General features: G+C 32.7%; 4 protein-coding genes across 20 annotated transcripts in view; 2 read left to right on the top strand and 2 right to left on the bottom strand.

Moving 5' to 3' along the window:
- The window catches only part of Sprt (PDZ domain-containing protein sprite), a 117,843-nt gene that overhangs the window by 53,316 nt on the left and 45,410 nt on the right, over positions 1–19,117 (top strand). The window lies entirely within an intron of this gene.
- Positions 652–5,198, top strand: LOC139113733 (lysosomal acid glucosylceramidase-like). Of its 4 annotated transcripts, none has more exons than XM_070675090.1 (8): positions 652–833; positions 1,287–1,362; positions 2,188–2,500; positions 3,140–3,456; positions 3,681–4,109; positions 4,197–4,273; positions 4,436–4,719; positions 4,827–5,198. In XM_070675090.1, exons 2-8 carry the CDS (start codon positions 1,317–1,319, stop codon positions 4,936–4,938), a joined length of 1,578 nt encoding a protein of 525 aa, XP_070531191.1. In that variant the 5' UTR covers positions 652–833; positions 1,287–1,316; the 3' UTR covers positions 4,939–5,198. The 4 variants fall into 4 exon arrangements, with proteins under 4 accessions (XP_070531191.1, XP_070531190.1, XP_070531192.1 ...); XM_070675089.1 differs by having other exon boundaries at positions 3,678–4,109; XM_070675091.1 differs by having other exon boundaries at positions 654–833; positions 3,140–3,405; positions 3,678–4,109.
- On the bottom strand, positions 5,138–7,991 carry Mrps30 (mitochondrial ribosomal protein S30). Of its 6 annotated transcripts, none has more exons than XM_070675087.1 (6): positions 7,670–7,991; positions 7,286–7,352; positions 6,739–7,206; positions 6,001–6,629; positions 5,531–5,924; positions 5,138–5,406 (listed from the first exon to the last, which is right to left on the bottom strand). In XM_070675087.1, exons 3-6 carry the CDS (start codon positions 7,200–7,202, stop codon positions 5,196–5,198), a joined length of 1,698 nt encoding a protein of 565 aa, XP_070531188.1. In that variant the 5' UTR covers positions 7,203–7,206; positions 7,286–7,352; positions 7,670–7,991; the 3' UTR covers positions 5,138–5,195. The 6 variants fall into 6 exon arrangements, with proteins under 6 accessions (XP_070531188.1, XP_070531187.1, XP_070531184.1 ...); XM_070675086.1 differs by having other exon boundaries at positions 7,696–7,991; XM_070675083.1 differs by having other exon boundaries at positions 7,291–7,352; positions 7,670–7,990.
- The window catches only part of LOC139113734 (uncharacterized), a 37,465-nt gene continuing 26,900 nt past the window's right edge, over positions 8,553–19,117 (bottom strand). For 8 of the 9 annotated variants that reach the window (XM_070675094.1, XM_070675095.1, XM_070675099.1 and 5 more), the window contains 4 exons: positions 16,971–17,090; positions 14,798–15,069; positions 12,882–12,998; positions 8,553–12,680 (listed from right to left, as the gene is read on the bottom strand). In XM_070675094.1, the coding sequence (XP_070531195.1) occupies positions 12,461–12,680; positions 12,882–12,998; positions 14,798–15,069; positions 16,971–17,090 (729 nt within the window). In that variant the 3' untranslated portion in view covers positions 8,553–12,460. Of the gene's footprint in view, positions 12,681–12,881; positions 12,999–14,139; positions 14,524–14,797; positions 15,070–16,970; positions 17,091–19,117 lie in introns of those variants that run through there. The other variant, XM_070675102.1, reaches the window with a different exon arrangement.

Below are 19,117 nucleotides of genomic sequence, written 5' to 3'. Positions count from 1 at the left end.
GTTTGTTATGATTAAAACTGAATATTTTTATCGATTTGTTCGATAATTAACTCGTATCTCATTGATTTATCATATCATTAAATTTTGTTATAATTAGCTTAGATCATTTATGTACAAAAAGCAACTTTATTAATTTTTTATTGCATTTTAAATACTTAATTTAAATTTTGATTAATATATTACCTATAATAGTAATTTCAAAATCTAAGAACACATCTTTATTTTCTCATGCACTGTTAAAATTAAATCTCTTATTTTTGAACAGTAATTTAAACGTTACATTTTTAATTAAATCTGTTAAAACAATATTATTTTAAGGATTATTATCTTGAGCGTAACAGTCCTGGAAACAGAATCATTCCTCAAACGGAACTTTAGAAACAGGTTCTTTAAACGGATTCTCGAAATGGGGTCGTAAATAAGATCGTAAACACACTTAATTGTATTATTAATTTATCCCGTTATCTAATTACAGAGGAAAAAAAGACATCTAAGACTAAATTAAAAATTAGTGAAAGATCCCGTATCTCAAATACCCTATTAAGTTTAAATTTTATATTTTCGTAGAAAAAAAAGAAAAAAAAATATATCATTTGCTTACTTAAGAAAATGTACATTCATTAAAATGTTATTATTGTTAAATGAGTCGGCCGACTTATCAGAAACATCGCAGTGTCCGATAGGCATAGCACGTAAGACTGGCGGACTCGGCGTTACGTATCATGCCGCGTTATTCTTCAGTCATCATCGTACCGTTACGAACCGAACAACAGTAATATTTCAGCATTACGAATAGTGCGATTCTCTGCGATACTCAGGCACACAAATTTCAAGTATGTACAAGTAGAAATGTAGGAGGATTATTTATCTTATTTCTTTTATTTCTAACATTTTATTTTAACAAATTTAATTCAAAAGTTTGAATAAAAAATATATTCTACACATTTCCGATATTTTATATGGGTATAATGAAACGATAATATTCTCGTCTCGCAGTAATACTTACACGAGATTTCTTGTTGTTCATTAAATAGATTTTTATATGGATATAGAAGTAAATTGAAAACGCACAGCAAGAAGTGTCGATTGAGTAATATGATACTAGTGAGTTACATATTAATTCTGGTTATGAATTGTTTTTGACTGACGTTGTACATTGATAAAAGTTATCACGAATTGTCTCAGGGTTGTTAGGGACTAATTATTATAATAATACACATGTTAATTGAATGATAATAATTATATTTGATCGAAAAGTCACATGCTTTGTTGTTAAATATTTGCAGATTAAGAAGTGTTCATCGTTGAAACTTAAGATGATACGTACGATAATTCTAATTACCGCTTTAATCACGGTAAAAGGTAAGAATAATTAAAGGCATACATTTGACAACATTAGTATCGTTTTATTTTTAAATACGGGAAATCTTCGAAACTTTTTTAAACCTGAAACAATTTCCAAGTTAACAAAATTCTATTTTTAGTTAAACTAATTTGTTAATTATGTACAGTAATTGAGTTTATTATATCTATTATAGAAGTGATAAGTTAGAAAAAGACGTAAGAGGCTAAGTGTGTAATTGTAAAAAAATGTCTTCTTTAAACGTTTAAAAAAAATTTTTCAAAAACTTTTGAATACGTATTACATGATAATCTTCTGCTAATTATAATTATTATGACGCATTAATTTGCATAATTAGGCCTATCTCTGATACATTTTCGTATACTTTTGAGCATTTTCTACTTTGAAAGTAATATAAGCCAGGTTGTGCAACATCATGAATTTCGTTGAAACGTCAATAATGAATGCAAATTGCGCTGATATATCGATTACAGCAAAATTTTTGAAACCACACATATAATAAAGATAAAAAAATAATAGACTTCTTTAAGTCTACGACTTTTGCGTACAATCGACTCGGACTTATTAAAACGAATGAGTTTAATTTCATAGTGTAGTTTAATAAAAAAAAAAAAAGAATTCTATTCCTTCCTATAGAAAGTAAAAACAGGGAGAAAAATAGGAAAAAAAGAAAGAAAGAAAGACATTTAATATTTTCTTTGTAAAATTCCCGGCATAAAAAAAAAAGAAAAAAAATTATATGTCAATTGAACGCGTCAATTGAAAAAGTCTACTACCATTAATAACTTAAGTGAACGTGCAATTGAATGTTCTTTTCATCGCAGGAGATGATTGCGTGAAACGTTCATTCGGAGAGGATAATATAGTATGCGTCTGTAACTCAACGTATTGTGATACGATAAGCGAGCCGAAGTTGCAGCGAAATCAATTTTTATGGTACACGTCTACTAAGGATGGCAAAAGATTGGAATTATCCGTCAACGGCTTCAACAATAATCAATCTGATAGTGATCTGGTTCTCACAGTAGACAGTGGTCAAGCGAGTCAAACGATATTAGGATTTGGCGGTGCATTGACCGACGCCGCCGCATTGAACATCAGAAAGCTCAGCAATGAGACTCAAGAAAGATTACTTGAGTATGTCACTAACATATTTTTTTAATCACCGGGCCAACATTAATATACAGGGAAAATAAAATTGTGAGAAACAATTTTCCGCGATTTTAAATCGCAAAATTTAATCTAGCGATTTTTTATTTTTAATATAATTGATAGACGCCTTTGTTTTATTATCAAGATAAATTAAAATTTCCTGGAAACAATTCAAATAATTAATATATTACACTTTAGCATACATTAGTATAAAATACATAATAAGTGAGCAAAAAATTTTTTAATTATCTATCGATTAATATAACAATTTTGGTATAAGATTACAGAATAATTTTCCGCGCGAAGCATATTAATTTCTCCGCTGTGGGATAATAGCAATATTCTACCGCCTCTTTCTCTCTCTCTCTCTCTCTCTCTCTCTCTCTCTCTGATAAAATGAGAACGAATTAGAAGTATAAATTACGATTCTTTAACACAGGATAAATATTTCTACAGTATTAAAATCGAGCGAAGTGCGTTAACCGTTATCGAAACGCGAAGCGTAGCAAATATTCAGTGCGAAATCGTGTAACGATGTACCAGCTTTCGTAAAATTGCCGTAAATTCGTCTAACTGGATTTAATTCGTTTTCCACGATAACCACTCACGCATAGTTCTTTCTAGGGGGTACTACGGCGTTAACGGTATCAGATACTCATTGGTACGCATCCCTATCGCAGGTACCGATTTCTCGACGAGACCGTATACATATGACGACGTACCGGGCGATATTGCGTTAAATCATTTTGCACTTGTAGAGGAGGACGATTATAAAATAGGATATATAGATCACATTAAGAGCATTATGCCAAATTTGAACGATCTCAAAATATTTACGACTTCGTGGAGTGCTCCCGTGTGGATGAAAAATACAGACAAAATAACGTGGGGTAAGATATCAAAAGAGGCAGAACCGATCAGAACAAATGTCGCACGCTTTAGTACGTTTAATCCATTATATTGCATTATATTACGAAAATTAAGTAAAATTTAATTTAAGTAATGATACAAAAGATGGAACAATTTTTTAAGAATGCATTTATATTTCAAAATTTACAGTCTATAAAATTTGATAGTTATATTGTTTTTCAAAAAATATATAGATGTTATAGTTTTAGCCAAATGTCAGATACTTTGTTAATTAAATATAAATTACATAAAGCAGGTACTCTAAAAACGGAATATTACCAGTTGTACGCTGATTATATTAAAAAGTTCTATGACGCATATAAAGAACGTAATGTAGATATATGGGCTATGACACCGGGCAACGAACCGATAGACGGGTTTATTCCATTTTTCACTTTCAATGCCATGGGCTGGACCCCAACTTCGTCGGCGATTTGGTCCGCAAATTATTTAATTCCGACTTTGTCCAAGGCCGGATACAAACCACTTTACATGGCGTTGGACGATCAGCGCTTCGAAATACCATGGTATGTCGATATCATGTTTAAAAATCCAACAGTAAAAGAAGCGTTTTCTGGTACTGCATTCCATTGGTATTTCGATAAAACATTTTCGCCATGTAGATTAAACGATTTACACGATAAATATCCAGACAAATTTATATTGATGACCGAGGCGTGCGCCGGTAAATATGATTAATTATACGAATCGTGGCTATTAATAAAAGCGTAGGATAGTTTTTCTTAAATATATTTGTGCAAATTTTTAATAGGTAGCGGTCTTTTTGAGAAAAAAGTCGTTTTAGGATCATGGGAACGGGGAGAAAGATATGCCTTGGATATAATCGAGGTAATTATAATAAATATAACACGAGTTTTAATGATAAATGCTATAGCACAAGATAGTTTTATTATAAAGACAAAAATAAATAATATATATGTATAATAGTATGATACTAAAATAGTTCGCATTATAGTATATCGTGAAACTTACAAATACATATATTTCTAGAATTTGTCACACTGGGTGACTGGATGGGTAGATTGGAATATAGCGCTTGATAAGGATGGGGGACCGAATTGGGCTAAGAATAACGTGGATTCACCGATTATCGTAATCCCAGAGAACGATGAGTTTTACAAGCAACCGATGTTTTACGCGATTTCTCACTTCAGCAAATTCGTACCACCCGAGTCTCGCAAAATCTTATCTACAGGTCTTGAAAACAATAATAAAATTAAAGTTATAGCTTTCCTGACGCCCAATCAAGAAATTGTTGTCGTGGCCGTTAACACGTTAGTAGAAAATATATTACTAATAAAGCAATCACATTAATAAACATTTTTAGAATTTTATTCTTAAAAAAAATTTGATTAAAAACTTTTTAAATTTTTTGTTGCAGAGATTCTTCTCCTATTAATTTAACAATAAAAGATAAGACTACAAACAATAAAATAAATGTGCATCTACTTGCAAATTCTTTTAATACATTATTGTATTTACCACAGGAATAATGCAGAAACTTGTGCTTAAATTATAAATTAAAAATATATGCCTAAAAAATTATCCTAGCTTTTCATATAAAATAAGTTAAGTTAAAGTAATATAAAAAAAAACTTTAATATTATCTTAAATTTTGTATAAACTTTTGATACAGGACTAAAATGTTTTATATGTAAGGGATTATAAATATATTATAATAAAAATTAATAATTACATTTTACAATCACTGTATTGTATTTATACAAATGTTAAATATATACATTTCTAATTATGGATAATATGTTTTTGCCCATCGTCCTATGGATCTCTTTTTAGGGTTCTTTCGTAAACATCTTGGTATATAGGCTGGTTGATGATCATCTAATGTACGTTTAAACATATTAATGCCAAATTGCCAAGGTTCTCGTTTCTTATCTAACGGACGAGTTTTATGCTTAAGAAGATAGATCCTTTGCCAATCGTAAATTTCCGGTATCCGTCTAAAAAAAAGAAAAATTATACATTAATAAAATATAAACATTTTTTTTTTTCTATAAATTTGTTTAATGCAAGAATTAAAAATATAGTAAAACGTGTACTAAAATAATTGTAGTAGTATCTCACCTGTGCTTTGGTCTATTGCTTACAATATGTTTGTATCGTGTTTCCAGCCAATTTCTTTTTTCATCGTGTTCTATATCAGCTACTAGTTTTACGGATTGCCCTAAATACGGTTTTAAATTTACGTCTATTCTTTCTTCAGGAGCGTTCACGTAAAACTTAATTAAAGTTTTTAAAACTTCTTCATTTAAACCGTGCACTTTCTCGTCTTCTATTTTATCAAATAACTTCATTGGTTCTGTAATCCAGCATATGTTGCGCTTTGGATTTTCATCTACATGCTCAGAATGTGTTAAAGTAGTATTCAGTTGGTAAACGAAAAATGACCACAATTGTCCATTTGTTATAACCGTTTGAGTAGTTAACGGATATGTAATGTCATTGAAGGTAGAGAAACCTGAAATTTTATAAATATACGTGTAGAATAACAAAATTTAATTAACATAAGCAATAATCTTGAATTGTAAAAGTACCTTGATAACAGGCTTGCGATAATAACCAGCTGTAAGATGCTAATATAGCCTGTACTGTAAGTGCTGTAGAAGTATCGTTAAATGCTTCTGGCCTTGTTTGTAAATGTGTGCAGTTATGATACGATAAAAGTCCGAATTCATTTTTATCACCTGGCCAAAATCCAGGTATATTAGTCAAATGTCTCCTTTCCATAAAATAAGCCAATACTTTAGGATGAAAATCGAATGTAGGCACATCTAAAGCTGGATTTTCACATTCACTTAAAGGAATGATTTCTCGCAGAGGATGTTTATGCCTCAGATGTAAAACAGGCTGACCAATATATTGAACATTCAAGTTCATTGGATCGTCAACAGTTTCTTTCAAAAAGTCTAAAGATTCTCTGAATTTTCTTATTTTATTGGGAGGGGGTATACCACCCATAACCCAGGATGCTTCTAATCTCGGTTCAAAATCAACTTCAGCATGTAATAAATGGAGATTTTTACGTGCAAGATGTACCAGAATTGTTCTGTTAATTCTGTGAATTAACGCTTTAGATATCATTTCTTCCATCTTTACTTTATTATCTAAAGCTTTGACGTTTTCTTCCAATGGAAATTCATCTGGTTCCATTTCACATTCTCTTCTGCAAAATTATAACAGTAAAAAAAGTAATGAGATAATAATTAATTGTTATTTGCACATTGCATTATAAATAAAAAAATATTTATAATGCAGAAATGTTAAACACTTACCTTCTAAAGCAATACTCAAAAATTATACTATTTTCTATGTCGTTCTTGATTGCTTGAACTATACTATCCAATTCTTCATTGGAGATTATATTATTGTAATATGCTGGTAGACCAGATTCGTTAACAATGTGTGTTCTTGTACAATGTTGTGCATGTGACAAACTATTGTATGGTATAACATGTTCTTTTATAATCAGTGAATTCCAGCCATAATAACGTGGCATGTTAATTTTAATTTGCTTTTCCTCCACAGTTCCTATGTTTTTAATTGTGTCATACCAAGCTTCTTTCTTCCTTTTCATCTTGGCTTTAAAGCTTAAATCCTCGATAGGTGGATATCTTGGCTCAACCAAATCTTTGGTTATACTTTTATTCTTGTCAACAGCGGTTGTACTGTACCTTTTTTGTTTGCCATATTTAATTATGCCATTAAATAGTACCCTCTGTCGAATATGAGCCAACATAGTTCTATACAGAAATCACAGTATTTTTTTTTAGAGCTGCTAAATGTCTTAACACATGTACATTGAGGGCAAGTAACTCGCACTTTACCAATTACGATGACGAAACGCTTGGCTGAAATGTCGTGAAAGCCTTCGCAAACCTCGTTCCAACTGAAAAATATCAACGTTATAAAAAATATAATCCCTACTAATTAACAACTTTTCTATTGTACGCTGGAAAATAGATATGGCGTTTGCTGCGCCGACGACAGCTAGCGAACATAACTTTAGAGTCGTGTACGTCGAGTTTCATATGTACCGCATGTATGTACCGCGCCGGCCGGATAGCCGATGACCGATTTTCCCCCGTTCTCTCATTCCCTGCCTCCGTCGCATAGAGTTACGTACGCTAGCCGTTGTCGCCGCAGAAAATGCTGTATCTGCTCTTCAGTGTACGTACGTATTATCATATATTAATCAGTTCGTACAGGTTATGTTGTAGTATTCCACGTACCGATATATCGCCTCAATTTCTTCTGACGTATAAAATAACCACAAATTTTAACCAATATTGATTAACAATAAATCAAACAATTATTTTATAACTTTAATCCCCAAATTCATCTCAATCGCTAGAAAAAAAAATTGAGAATATAAAACACGAGCTAAGTCGGCTGCAAGGTAGACAAAGGTAGACAAACGTGAATATTATCGAGAACTGTGTTATCAGCCGAACACAGAATCTGCAGGCCTCTATAAGTTATTTTTGAGATAAGGAACCTAGATGTCGTATGCGAAAAGCTATGGTTCATATGTAAGGTTATTATTTCAGAAATAGACTTGCATTATGCCGAGGAGTAACCAGAAGTGAGTGGCTTCACCAAATTATAAGCGAGAAAATAATAATTTAAAACCATTAAAAGAAAAAGAGAACAATTTTTTTTTTTGGATTATACGATTTAAACGAGATGTACAAGTTTGACAATTTTGTTCTACCTTTATTTACCCTGTAGTTACAAATAATGCTATATATGATATTATATCTAAGATTCTTCCTTCGCAAAATGCGAAGAAAAAATTATTTGTCACAAATAAAAAAAGTATTATATTATAATATTATCGCAATATTAAAACAATACCTTTTCTTTGAAAAGAATAAAATATCCTTATAATATTTTAAGCCTCGATAGTCACCTTTTTTCCTTTTTACGATTATAACTTTTTAGAATTATTCTTACATTAAATTTAACATTTCTACTTTATTCAATATTTGAGAATAAAATCAATTTCGTAAGTTATGTACGTGGTATGTCTGATAAATAATCAGATTAAATTTTTATTATCGATACTGCAACCGCGATTTTCTTAGAATTATTTTTTTCTTTTATAATTATTAGATTTAAACTATTAATTGTACATTTAATAAAAATGAACGACGCATTTAAAAGATATTGACATTTGATGACAGCACTTTAATGGCACAAGATCGTTGCTATCAAACAGTTTTTTATGCTATGATTAATGTCTGATAAGCTTTTTTCGCAAAATATGATAAAAATACAATTTGTCACAAGTAAGAAAAAAAAAATTCCACTACATTTATATTAGTAGGCCATTAATTCAATCATGACCCCGTTAGTTATTTATCAGACATATTTTGTGCATGTAAGTTACATCCAAATTAGCTGCCAATGTCGTTAAATAAAATATTTTATTTACAATTATGCTTTTCTAATCGTCAATTACATAGTGCCTTTCTTTTTATAATGATTGATTGGTCCAGGAATGTAAAATTGAAAAAGATTAGTAGCAATGAGGCACGTACTTCGCATAGCAAATTGCGATAATGAAAGGAAGTCGCGCTTTTTGCTCTAAAATTGATTTGATAAGGCCCTATGTTGCAGAATGCTCAATATAACCAGACGATGCGAGGTGGTTTTTGCGCGAAAATCTGTTGCATGCATTTTTAAACAATCTCTATATTGTTCCCACGTTACGATAAACGTTGATATGCCATAAGTTGTGAAAAGGGAAAGGTCTTTTCGATATTCTTCACTTCTTTGAGGAAACGAAACCTCGCAGCTCATCCGCGATTAAAGAAAGTCGATGATTTTGAACCATGGTGTCATATATATCATTTAGTAGACAATAATACTAGCATTTAGTACAATATGGTTTAAAATACAGATAATGATCCATTAAATGATATTAATAAGAGACCATCTCTACTTTCGGCCATTTACTACGGCGAGAATTTGAGGTGTAAAACTACATTTTCCAAAATCGTACCATTATTATCTGCAAAATGATATATGATTCATGACTGAACATGGTTCAAACTTCTCTATATAAATAGACGTTTCTTCCTCATTAAAAATATCGTCGTGCTTTAGCATGCTGCTTAAGTAGAGAAATTTCATAGTCGCGTAAATATCTGGAAGTAGTACTCCTTCCAAATCGCTACTTAGTTCTTAAATATAATATGTATATAATTAGTATATAATTAACTTAGTTACATGTAGAGATAAATTAGTATATCTTCTTAGCGTGTAAAATTCTTTTAATTACCTATTCTTAACATCGGTAATTTTTTTTTCTTTTTTCATATTTATTTATTTCTCATTTATCATTCATCATCATGTGTCACAGACATTAATACATGTGATACACACAGACATTGTATAATAAGTTTTATTCGACATACGACGAGCTTGACATAAAGGAATATAATCGATGGTCGACAGAGTAGTGTTATCAAGTTTGTTACGTATCCACAAAAGAAAAGTTTTTGTTCTTTTTTTTTCTTTTTCTTTTTTTTTTTTAATTCAACGCCTCTTATTCGATTTATGAATCAGTATACAATTCAAGCTTCGGGCGTCTGTGCGTCGAGAACTTTCGCACAAGTCTTAAATCATCATTTGGAAGAGACATGTAGGTAATGAAAATAAAATGATGTTCGTTAAATCGCATATACGCGCTTGGCATGTGTGCGCTAGGATGCTTCGGATCGTCCGCACATCTTCTCAATGACCGAAGAGCTTGTGCGGTTAGTCCAAAATATCCCGTACGTTCGCTGTACAATGACACGACGTTGCAAATGATCGAGGCGTTTAATTTCGATAACACACAACTACTTGTTTCTATCTTTACTCTTAAAGAGATGAAGCAAGCAAATATGCCTTTGAGTTCATGTTAAAGTTATTAACTCTAGTGCCTCATGTATGATAGGAGATGTAAATTACATGAACTGTTTAAGGGCGTACGTAATTTCTTTCTTTTTTTTTACAACACAATGAAAACATTTAATTAAAATTAAAAAACTAGAAATACATAAAAATTTATTTTTTCTGTTATCGCTAACAAAATTTTAGATAAAACTCAACAAGAGCACCCGCCATAATTACTCGCATTTTTATTATTTTATTTACGTTAGTGATAATTTGTAAAGTTATTTTTAATCACCAATGTATACTACATATATTAAAAAAAAAAAATAGTATAAACCAATTTAAGTTCAAAATAATTCAAGTTTACAGAAAGAAAAAATTAGTAAAGAAGTTTTTTTTTTTTTACTAGTTAAAAGTTATGTACATCCTTAATCATTTGAATAATATTCCCGAGATATCAAGTTTATTCGCGGACTAAAAAATGTGCGTGTATCACAGACGTTTCAACTCATTTCAGCTTCGATAAAACGGAGGGGAGGGGACTTAATATTTAGGAACAAAAATTTACTCATCGCGCTGATTTTTAATGATATTCAAAATTTTATCCGCAAAGTCGCACGCGAGTGATTAACTGAATATCCTTCGGAATCATCAGATACGAATATGTATACGACTTGGTCAATGCGTTTCGAACATACGTTCGTCGATTAAACGCCAAAAGGTTAAAAACTATTTTCAGACGTATTATGTGGTCCCTTTGTGAATAAAAATGAAATTAAAAATATAAAAATGTGTATCTGAATGATATGCTAAGGGCTGTAGTAATGCTATAATGTTACGATTTCATTAATCATAGATCTCTTCCTGTGAATAAAAGGTAATATCTTTTATACAATTTAATATTAAGTACTTGTGTCTAGATGACGTAATAGTGTAATATGAAAATAGTTAGCAATATTCTACTACTCTGGATATGATTCTTTATATTCCATGTCATATTTACTAACTAAATCGCGACACTTATAGCCAGTTGAATTATTCATTTTTGATATCCATTAATAAATGGACGTTTCATGTAACTTTTTTTCTTTGAAGTAACATTAAATATTTAATGATATGACTTCGTAGATTTCCGAGAGAAATACAGTAGCCTATACCAATAGTGTTGAGGAATAAACGTGATATGTACTTGAGAGCGTACTTCTGTTATAATTTGTATCAAAATGTGACTTTAATGCTAAATCAAGATCTCTATGCCAGTTTTATTTCAAATTGTGTTATGAAATTGGCAAAACTTGGACTTTGATATGGATATCTTACTTCGACAAGCAATCAGAGGGAAAGTCCATTTTTTATTGCACTGTGTGAGGAAATCATAAACGAGAGCATGAAATGGAAGAAAATAATGGCTGGAATTTATAGTTTATTCTTATTTCAAGACCATCTCAAGTAATGTCTTTGAGACGTTGATACGGGTCTGTCATCTAAAATCAAATAAAACACTTGTACTTAACACAATCTTGAATATAAGAAAACTTATAATTTCACGTACTTGGTTTTTTTAAATTGCTTTTATAACACTGAATATATTATTTACAAATGTGTGTATGTGTGTGACGTCACGTAATTCCTATCGGCAAAATTTTGCGGTTTAATTTTTTCAACTTCAACCAACGTTTGCTGAAAAAATGAAACAAGGTCCGAATCAAGCGCGAATGTAGGTAATCCTCGCAGTTACACGGTTCCTAACAAGTAGCAAAATATAATCGTAACTCTTAAACTCGTCTAAGACACGCGTAAAAGGTATTCCTTACATAAACAATTATAAAGCGGACGTGATCAAGATACTTGCACTTTCCCGCCTCATTCCAACTTACTTAGACCGATCGCAATTTCTTGGGAAGTCGCGAGGTACGGCAGAATGGCGCCATTGGCCCCGAATTGACACGGCGAACATGTTCGACAATAAGAGAGAAAACGTCGAGATCCCAGCTTCGAGATAGAATTTCGCTGGATGAAGATTATGGACGAGAGTAACGCGCGCAACGGAGGATCAATCGACCGGGCGGATCACACGAGGAGCTCCTTGAGGAAGTCCTCGGCAAGCAAATCCTACAAATAGTCGTCGACATGTTCGCTCTCGTCTGGAGGACTCGGTTCGCTCACGCTAAGAATCGGCAGACCGAAATGTTGAACTTCGATGCTCGACTCTGTGGTCACTCGCCTCGCATATTCGCAACTCTTCGTGTGTCTCTCGGCATCTGTGCGTCGGTGGTAATGATGATGCCGTAACAATCGAGAGGACTCGGATTCGTACGATCGCCGATAACACCTGTGAAATTTTTATCGAATTAGCCAACGTTACATTATTAATTAAAATCACAGTTTGCCTTAGAGCTTTTCTTCAATTTTGAGTGCAAAACAGAGATCGTCAATCAGACTGTTGTATTTAGAAAAAAAAAAAAATTAGATTTTAATCTTTATTAAGAATTTTTTTGAAACTTTGACATTTGTTAAGATTAAGAAATTTTACCGTTCGTCCATGGAAGCAGGTTGGCGCACAGGGCATCTGACGTATTCATGACTTCCGCCAGTGCGCCATCCGCCGAAACGTTTGGTGACCGATGATGAAGATGCCACTGGCGAGTCCCTGAAACACGAAAGCAATCGTCCTGGATGATATCAAAGCTCTGATATTTACTCTGTGCGAGATGGTATTTACACGATATGTGCGATATTTACATTTGCAAAACTTGCGGAACAGTTTAATAGATAATTTATTTGTAAATGTAGAGCGAATTTAGATATGTTGGCCATGACAAATTAATCTTTCCAGTGTAGTCTCAAAACGAACGGTGGAGTTATAATGCGCAGGTCTTCCCGCTAACGATTTTATAATTTAGTATGACATAATTCAAAGATATAATCGCAAAATTGAAATGAAAAAGGTATAATTAATTTTACTGTATCTTTCTCAAGAAGAAGTTTTATATGAAATTAAAAATTAATTTAATTTAATTAACTTAATTTGACTCAGAGATTGCTAGTGTCATCTTCACCGATGCTAGTCATTTTATGATATGAGAATGTGCGAGGCGGAGCACTACGAAGGCGAGAAGGTCGAACGGACTGCAGACAAGAAAGGGTTGAAAGTAGCGAAGTCATTTACATGCGAGGCGCGGGTCAAGTGGATATCGCTTACTGAAATTGTGATCGATAGTCGGCCGGCTAGTTGGCCGCCCAGTGACTTACATCACGGATCGAAGTCCGTCGCGTTCCGCGCAACAATGTATCATCAAGCTTAAATTCCATAAACCGTCATTATCGCTCGCTCGAGGGCGAGTGAGCACCTGAAGCCATCTAGGCCAGGTCAACGCGTTCACCTTATGCGTAAGTCGCATAGCTTGGCGAGCTGTATTCCTAACTATTCAAACAAATATACCGAAAAAATATACTTTACATTTAAAAAAAAAAAAAAAAAAGTTTTTCTAATAATACAGAATGGCAATATATATTCGTATACTTTACTGCAATATTATAAAATAAGGTAAAATTTTGTTACTGAATACTTACTCAGATATTTCACAATACGTGTGATTTTTAGTCGAATTTTTATATTAATAATAATACGTGATATTAACTCTGTCGAATTTAGTGTTTAACTTAAAATTCATGCCGTTACTTTCTATTAATAATGCCTTTGGTGCAATAATTATAATGCACTACGCGTAACAAACAAAAAAAAAAAACATTTTACTTCAAAGATTATTATTATATTAATATAATGTTAGTGTTTGTAAAACCAAATAAAAAATTTGCGAATAAACACGCTAACGTAGAAATAAAATCAACGTAAAATAAATTGAGAATAAAAAGAGTATCAGAGAAAGTATCAAACGAAAAAATACTATTTATCTAAAATCACAATGCAGCTAAAATAATTTGTGTTCTATAATCGATATGCAATTTTTTTTTTTATTGGAACGTGAATCTTTGGCCAAAGGAAATGTTCGTCATTCTTCTATTATTTCATCGTCATATAATCGTAATAAACTTTCGATAGATACCACCTCACACATACACACACGCAAACCGCGCGCAATAGATTGCTGATGAAACAGCATAAAGAAAAGCACTCATCCAAGTCGTTGAATTATAAGGATGTCGTCTCCACGCTGCAAATGGCAAATGTACATTTCTTAAAAAATTTACTTTGTTTGACGCCTACGAGATAATATTACGATGTAGTACTTAAAATATGAGAATTAATCTTAGTTCTCTTAGGAGGGAAACCTAAATTAAAGAGTCGAAAATAAGACGACTTTAGAAATTTTTTTTAGAACAATATTTTTTCCCGATAAGACGTACGCTCTTAACGTTACTAAAATATTAAGAGGTGAGCGAGAACTGAAAATCAATGCGTGCAATGATTCTTTAATTTAAATCCACCTTGAGGAAGGTTGATGACCAGGATCTAGCAGCGACGTTTCTGTATTATCCTTTGTGGCACTCTCGAGACTACTCTGCCTCTTTGAGTCGTAATCCTCAGACTTGTCATCCTGATTTGGCTTCAGAAAAGATTCCCGATCACCTTCGGTGTTTTCGTCCTTAGAATTTCTTCGTGGGTCCTGGTGGCGGTTTGTTGACGCAAGAGGTAAATTATCTGCACTGCGAACCTTACGACACAATTTAGACGTAGACCCGTGGCGTCGCAGAAATTCCTGAAATCACATGGCGTTGAAAGTACTGAAACACGCACAGCAAACTGCGACTAAAATGATATACGTTTATAATAATTTTTTTTCTTTCCTTTTTTTTTTTTTTTGTTTTTTTTTAATCACGATTATTAAATTTCTTGTTAACATTTTTTCACGTCGTGCATTTACGTAGTGTAATATATTTCGAGTGTGATAACATAAGAAGAGTGGCGTGTGAGTAAATTAAACGCGAAAAGAGTATAGCGTCTGAATTGAGAGAATATCCTGAAGGGTATCGCAAATCGCAGAAATAACATATTCAAACCGTCGCTTGTGTCAACATCTCAGCCTTTTACGCTCTTTTTTCCTTTTGGTCTACTTTTAGGCGGAGACGATAACGACTACGACGACGATAACAACGTATCTTAATGTGAAAATTGCATATTTCGAACTTTGCATTATAATATCTCATAGGGTACGTAAACCAAAAATAAAACACTTTTCTGACGTAAATCGATCTAAGGCTTTCCATTTGGTCTACTTAGAATTCGATTAATTTAACCGTCATTAAAATCTCAAAATTATTAATCTCAGTAGTCACCAATTCTCGGTGGCTAGCGTAAAGATACACGGTCTCGCTGCGCCGTACACTCGGTACGAAACGCTACATCGTGCCTTTTAATAATGTAGGAAGTAGTGTTAATTTATACATTTATCTTATAAATTCGTAATTCGATAGAAGTTGGAAACAATTGATTTTTCCCGGACAATTTAGTCCATCAATTTGGCGTGCTATTGCAAAGAATATTACGTTGAATGCAACAAATCGCGTGTGCCATATCGACCATGAGATACATCAAGCAAAAATCGTTTTTTTTTTTTTACCAACGGTAACTGTGCCAGTATTAATCGTGAACAAATTTTCGTTGATAATATTGTGCCAATTGCAATACGTATAACGTGAATAATTTTAGTACGTATGTGTGTGTGTAGAAAGTGTGAACCACAAATAATACGTAGACTTTTCAGTGTTAGTTTGTAATGCAAGAAACGCGATTTAAAAATATAATACACACATCGTTTATGCGGCGAAAATGAATTTGTCCATTTCCTTACGAGTAATCCACGACATATCGATCATCCGATGCACTATACTTTGCCACAGACTACCTTGAACTTTGACGTTTGAGGTATCTCTTTCGCACGAACTCTTTCGTGTTCATTATTTATTGAAATAACTGTCGCACTGAGGGATATGGTTATTCCTTTCAATTTGGTTGCGTTACGTTAACAATAAATCCCGAAACGCGTAATCTGAAACTATAACAATTGTATAACAATTGTGCAACGGGAAAAGTAGCCTTGGCAAGTGATTCTTCAACATTGATGGGTAGAAAAAAATGTTTGAATTTTTTTAGGGTATTTTGTCGGTGATCGCGATTAATAATCGACGAGCTAAGGTTGCAACAATAGTAATAAATTATCGTACAGTCGCACAATTTTTATTCAACAAAAGAGAATGCAAAATATTGGAATTAATAATTTTTCTTTTTTTTTTTTCTACGCTTTATTAGGCTAAACGATTACTTTCGTTAGTCAGTCACAATCTCTTGTATATATTAACATCTTGCAAGAAAATTTACACATTATAAAAAATGATACAGCGTAGCAATCGAACGCTATCCTTGGAGCTTGGCTTTTAATTTTATTAATTTCCATTTTCAATCTTCCTGATTACCATAATCAGAAACTGATAGTATGGTCCGGCATGATTACGCCGGCCACGACAAGTTTTGCGTCCGCTCTGAGAAAGGTCGCAGTGAAATCGCACCGGCAGATCGATTGGCGCATTCGAGGACGTCGCTATCCATTTCACGTAATCCATCGATCTTTCTACGTGGATTTTTCCTGGTACGATTACTCACCTGCGATAGAAAGCCGGCCACGTCGATGGCACTGTTGACTCGCGGCCTCGAAGTTCTCGGCCAGCCTAATGCTCCGCCGCTGTCTAAGGAGTCCACGTGATGGCTCGACCAGTGCAGATGCTGGAAATTTGAGTCGTTTCTAATCACGTTATCGGCACGGAACGAAAAAGCGCGATCGACAGCAGTGATAATTGCAATCGAGCGCGGCCTCTTAAGAAGCGTGACGTTTTAATGCAAGTGGGATCTACGTGATAAGAAAAGTTAAGAGACCAACGGGAGCGAACGAATAAAAGTGCCGTGTCGTGAACAAAATTACAAAGATGAGAGTGACCTACAGAATGCACTGAAGGCTCCACTATTCGTCTTGTTTATTAATCTCTCGGTAAATTAAGTACTATTAATAAAAAAAAAAAACTGGGTTTATTTTAACAATGTGCTTTGAATGCTTTTCGTAAGATTTCATAGAATTTTTAAGCGTAATGAAAGAAGCGCGGTTATGAGGCAATTAGCATAACAGCGTGTTTGATGATTACAACATAAAAATGTCACGCTTTTTATCAGGGAAAAGAAATGCCATTTGTCGCGATATATTTTTTTATAATATACAGCGTTTTATCCTACTACCCTCTTTTTTTCATTTATATTTAATATATTTCGAGCAGCTAGAACAAAAGTATGTCACGAGATTTTGTAATCTACATTGCCACGCGGAAATGGAAATACTTACAGGTCAAAATTCATCACATATTTGCGAATCCTAATTAAATTCGAAGGCAATTCAAGATTTAATTTTGACGAAATGGTGATTTTCATTGTATCAATATTTATCTTTTCCTTGCAGATACATTTTTTTTTTGTTTTTTTTTTTGTTAGAACAGTTTTGTTTGATTTTTTGCATCGTCGGTTTGATAACATAAATCGCGCTGTCGCATCGCAAAAACAATATAAAAAATTTTTTGCGAGAAAGAAACATTTAGCACCGAGTGTTTATCTTCAATGTGATTTGTTTAATTTTGCGCGATTTTTTTCCGCGTAATACGAAGCGCTATTTCGATAATACTCGAAAGGATTTAAGATAGGCTAAGCATGTTCATAATCGATAATGGTATATTGAAAAAAAAAACCTTGATATGCACTGTACGAAGTGTTATCTTAATGTTAAACGACGGTAGTTACTTCTTTTAATCTGTCATCAGCTCGAGGAAACGCGATGACTTGACTTTGTTAATTTATTATAATATTATAATACTACCATTATCTGTAGTTAACTTAAATTTTTTAGAAACGCTAGAGTGTTAGACAAGAAAAGTGAACACGATGTATCGATGATATAGAATATGAAGTAATGTTATGAAGTTCTGGATGAAAGACAATTTGGCACGCAATGTAAAATAGCGAGTGCCCCACCTCATTGTATCAGTGACAATAACTTTTCACACATAATCGCCAACGTATAATTCAAGCGGCTGACACTAGAAACTCCTGTGCATAAAACTTTTATATATTGTGCGTAAAAAGTGCTGTATATATTAAAAGAGGTACTTGTGGTGGGATTGAATTTTTAAGCAACTTGAAGCAGCTGTTGAGAGCCTTCAAACTAGGCTGAAAGTGTTATTGAACGAAAAAAAAAAATTTAGAATAAATTGATCGAATATCGCGAATAGAAATACAGCAAAAAAAACCCCCCGATGTTCTCATCGTACGGAGAATAAAACCGTAACGCTTTTTTTTCTTTCTTTTTTTGAGGATTTAAATTTCTAATGCTTCCAATACTACAACGTTACCCGTTAGTTTTATTTTTTTAATAGTATAAATTTAGCTTTACAAGAGAAAAAGCTTTTTAGAAATCCTATTTAGAAATCAGTCAGTTCAATCGATTAAGATTCGATAATCTTTATTAATGTTGATTAATTCATCTGTTAATTTCTTCTTTATTAAAAGTAATAAACCGACGGTTTATTTTATGACTTATGTTCATATTTATGACTATGCGTACGCAATCTTAATTTCAGAATTAGAAGTCGAAAGGTATCTTTTATTATCACATTTTTATTTTCACTTTTGTTAAAACTGATAATTTAGTGTATAATTTATTATTTTATTTACTTTCTATTAAGTTTTATTCATTTAAATTATTTCTGTAACAA

Source organism: Cardiocondyla obscurior, linkage group LG03 (assembly GCF_019399895.1).
Source record: "Cardiocondyla obscurior isolate alpha-2009 linkage group LG03, Cobs3.1, whole genome shotgun sequence".
Lineage (NCBI taxonomy): Eukaryota > Metazoa > Arthropoda > Insecta > Hymenoptera > Formicidae > Cardiocondyla > Cardiocondyla obscurior.
This window is presented reverse-complemented; position numbering and strand designations above follow the sequence as displayed.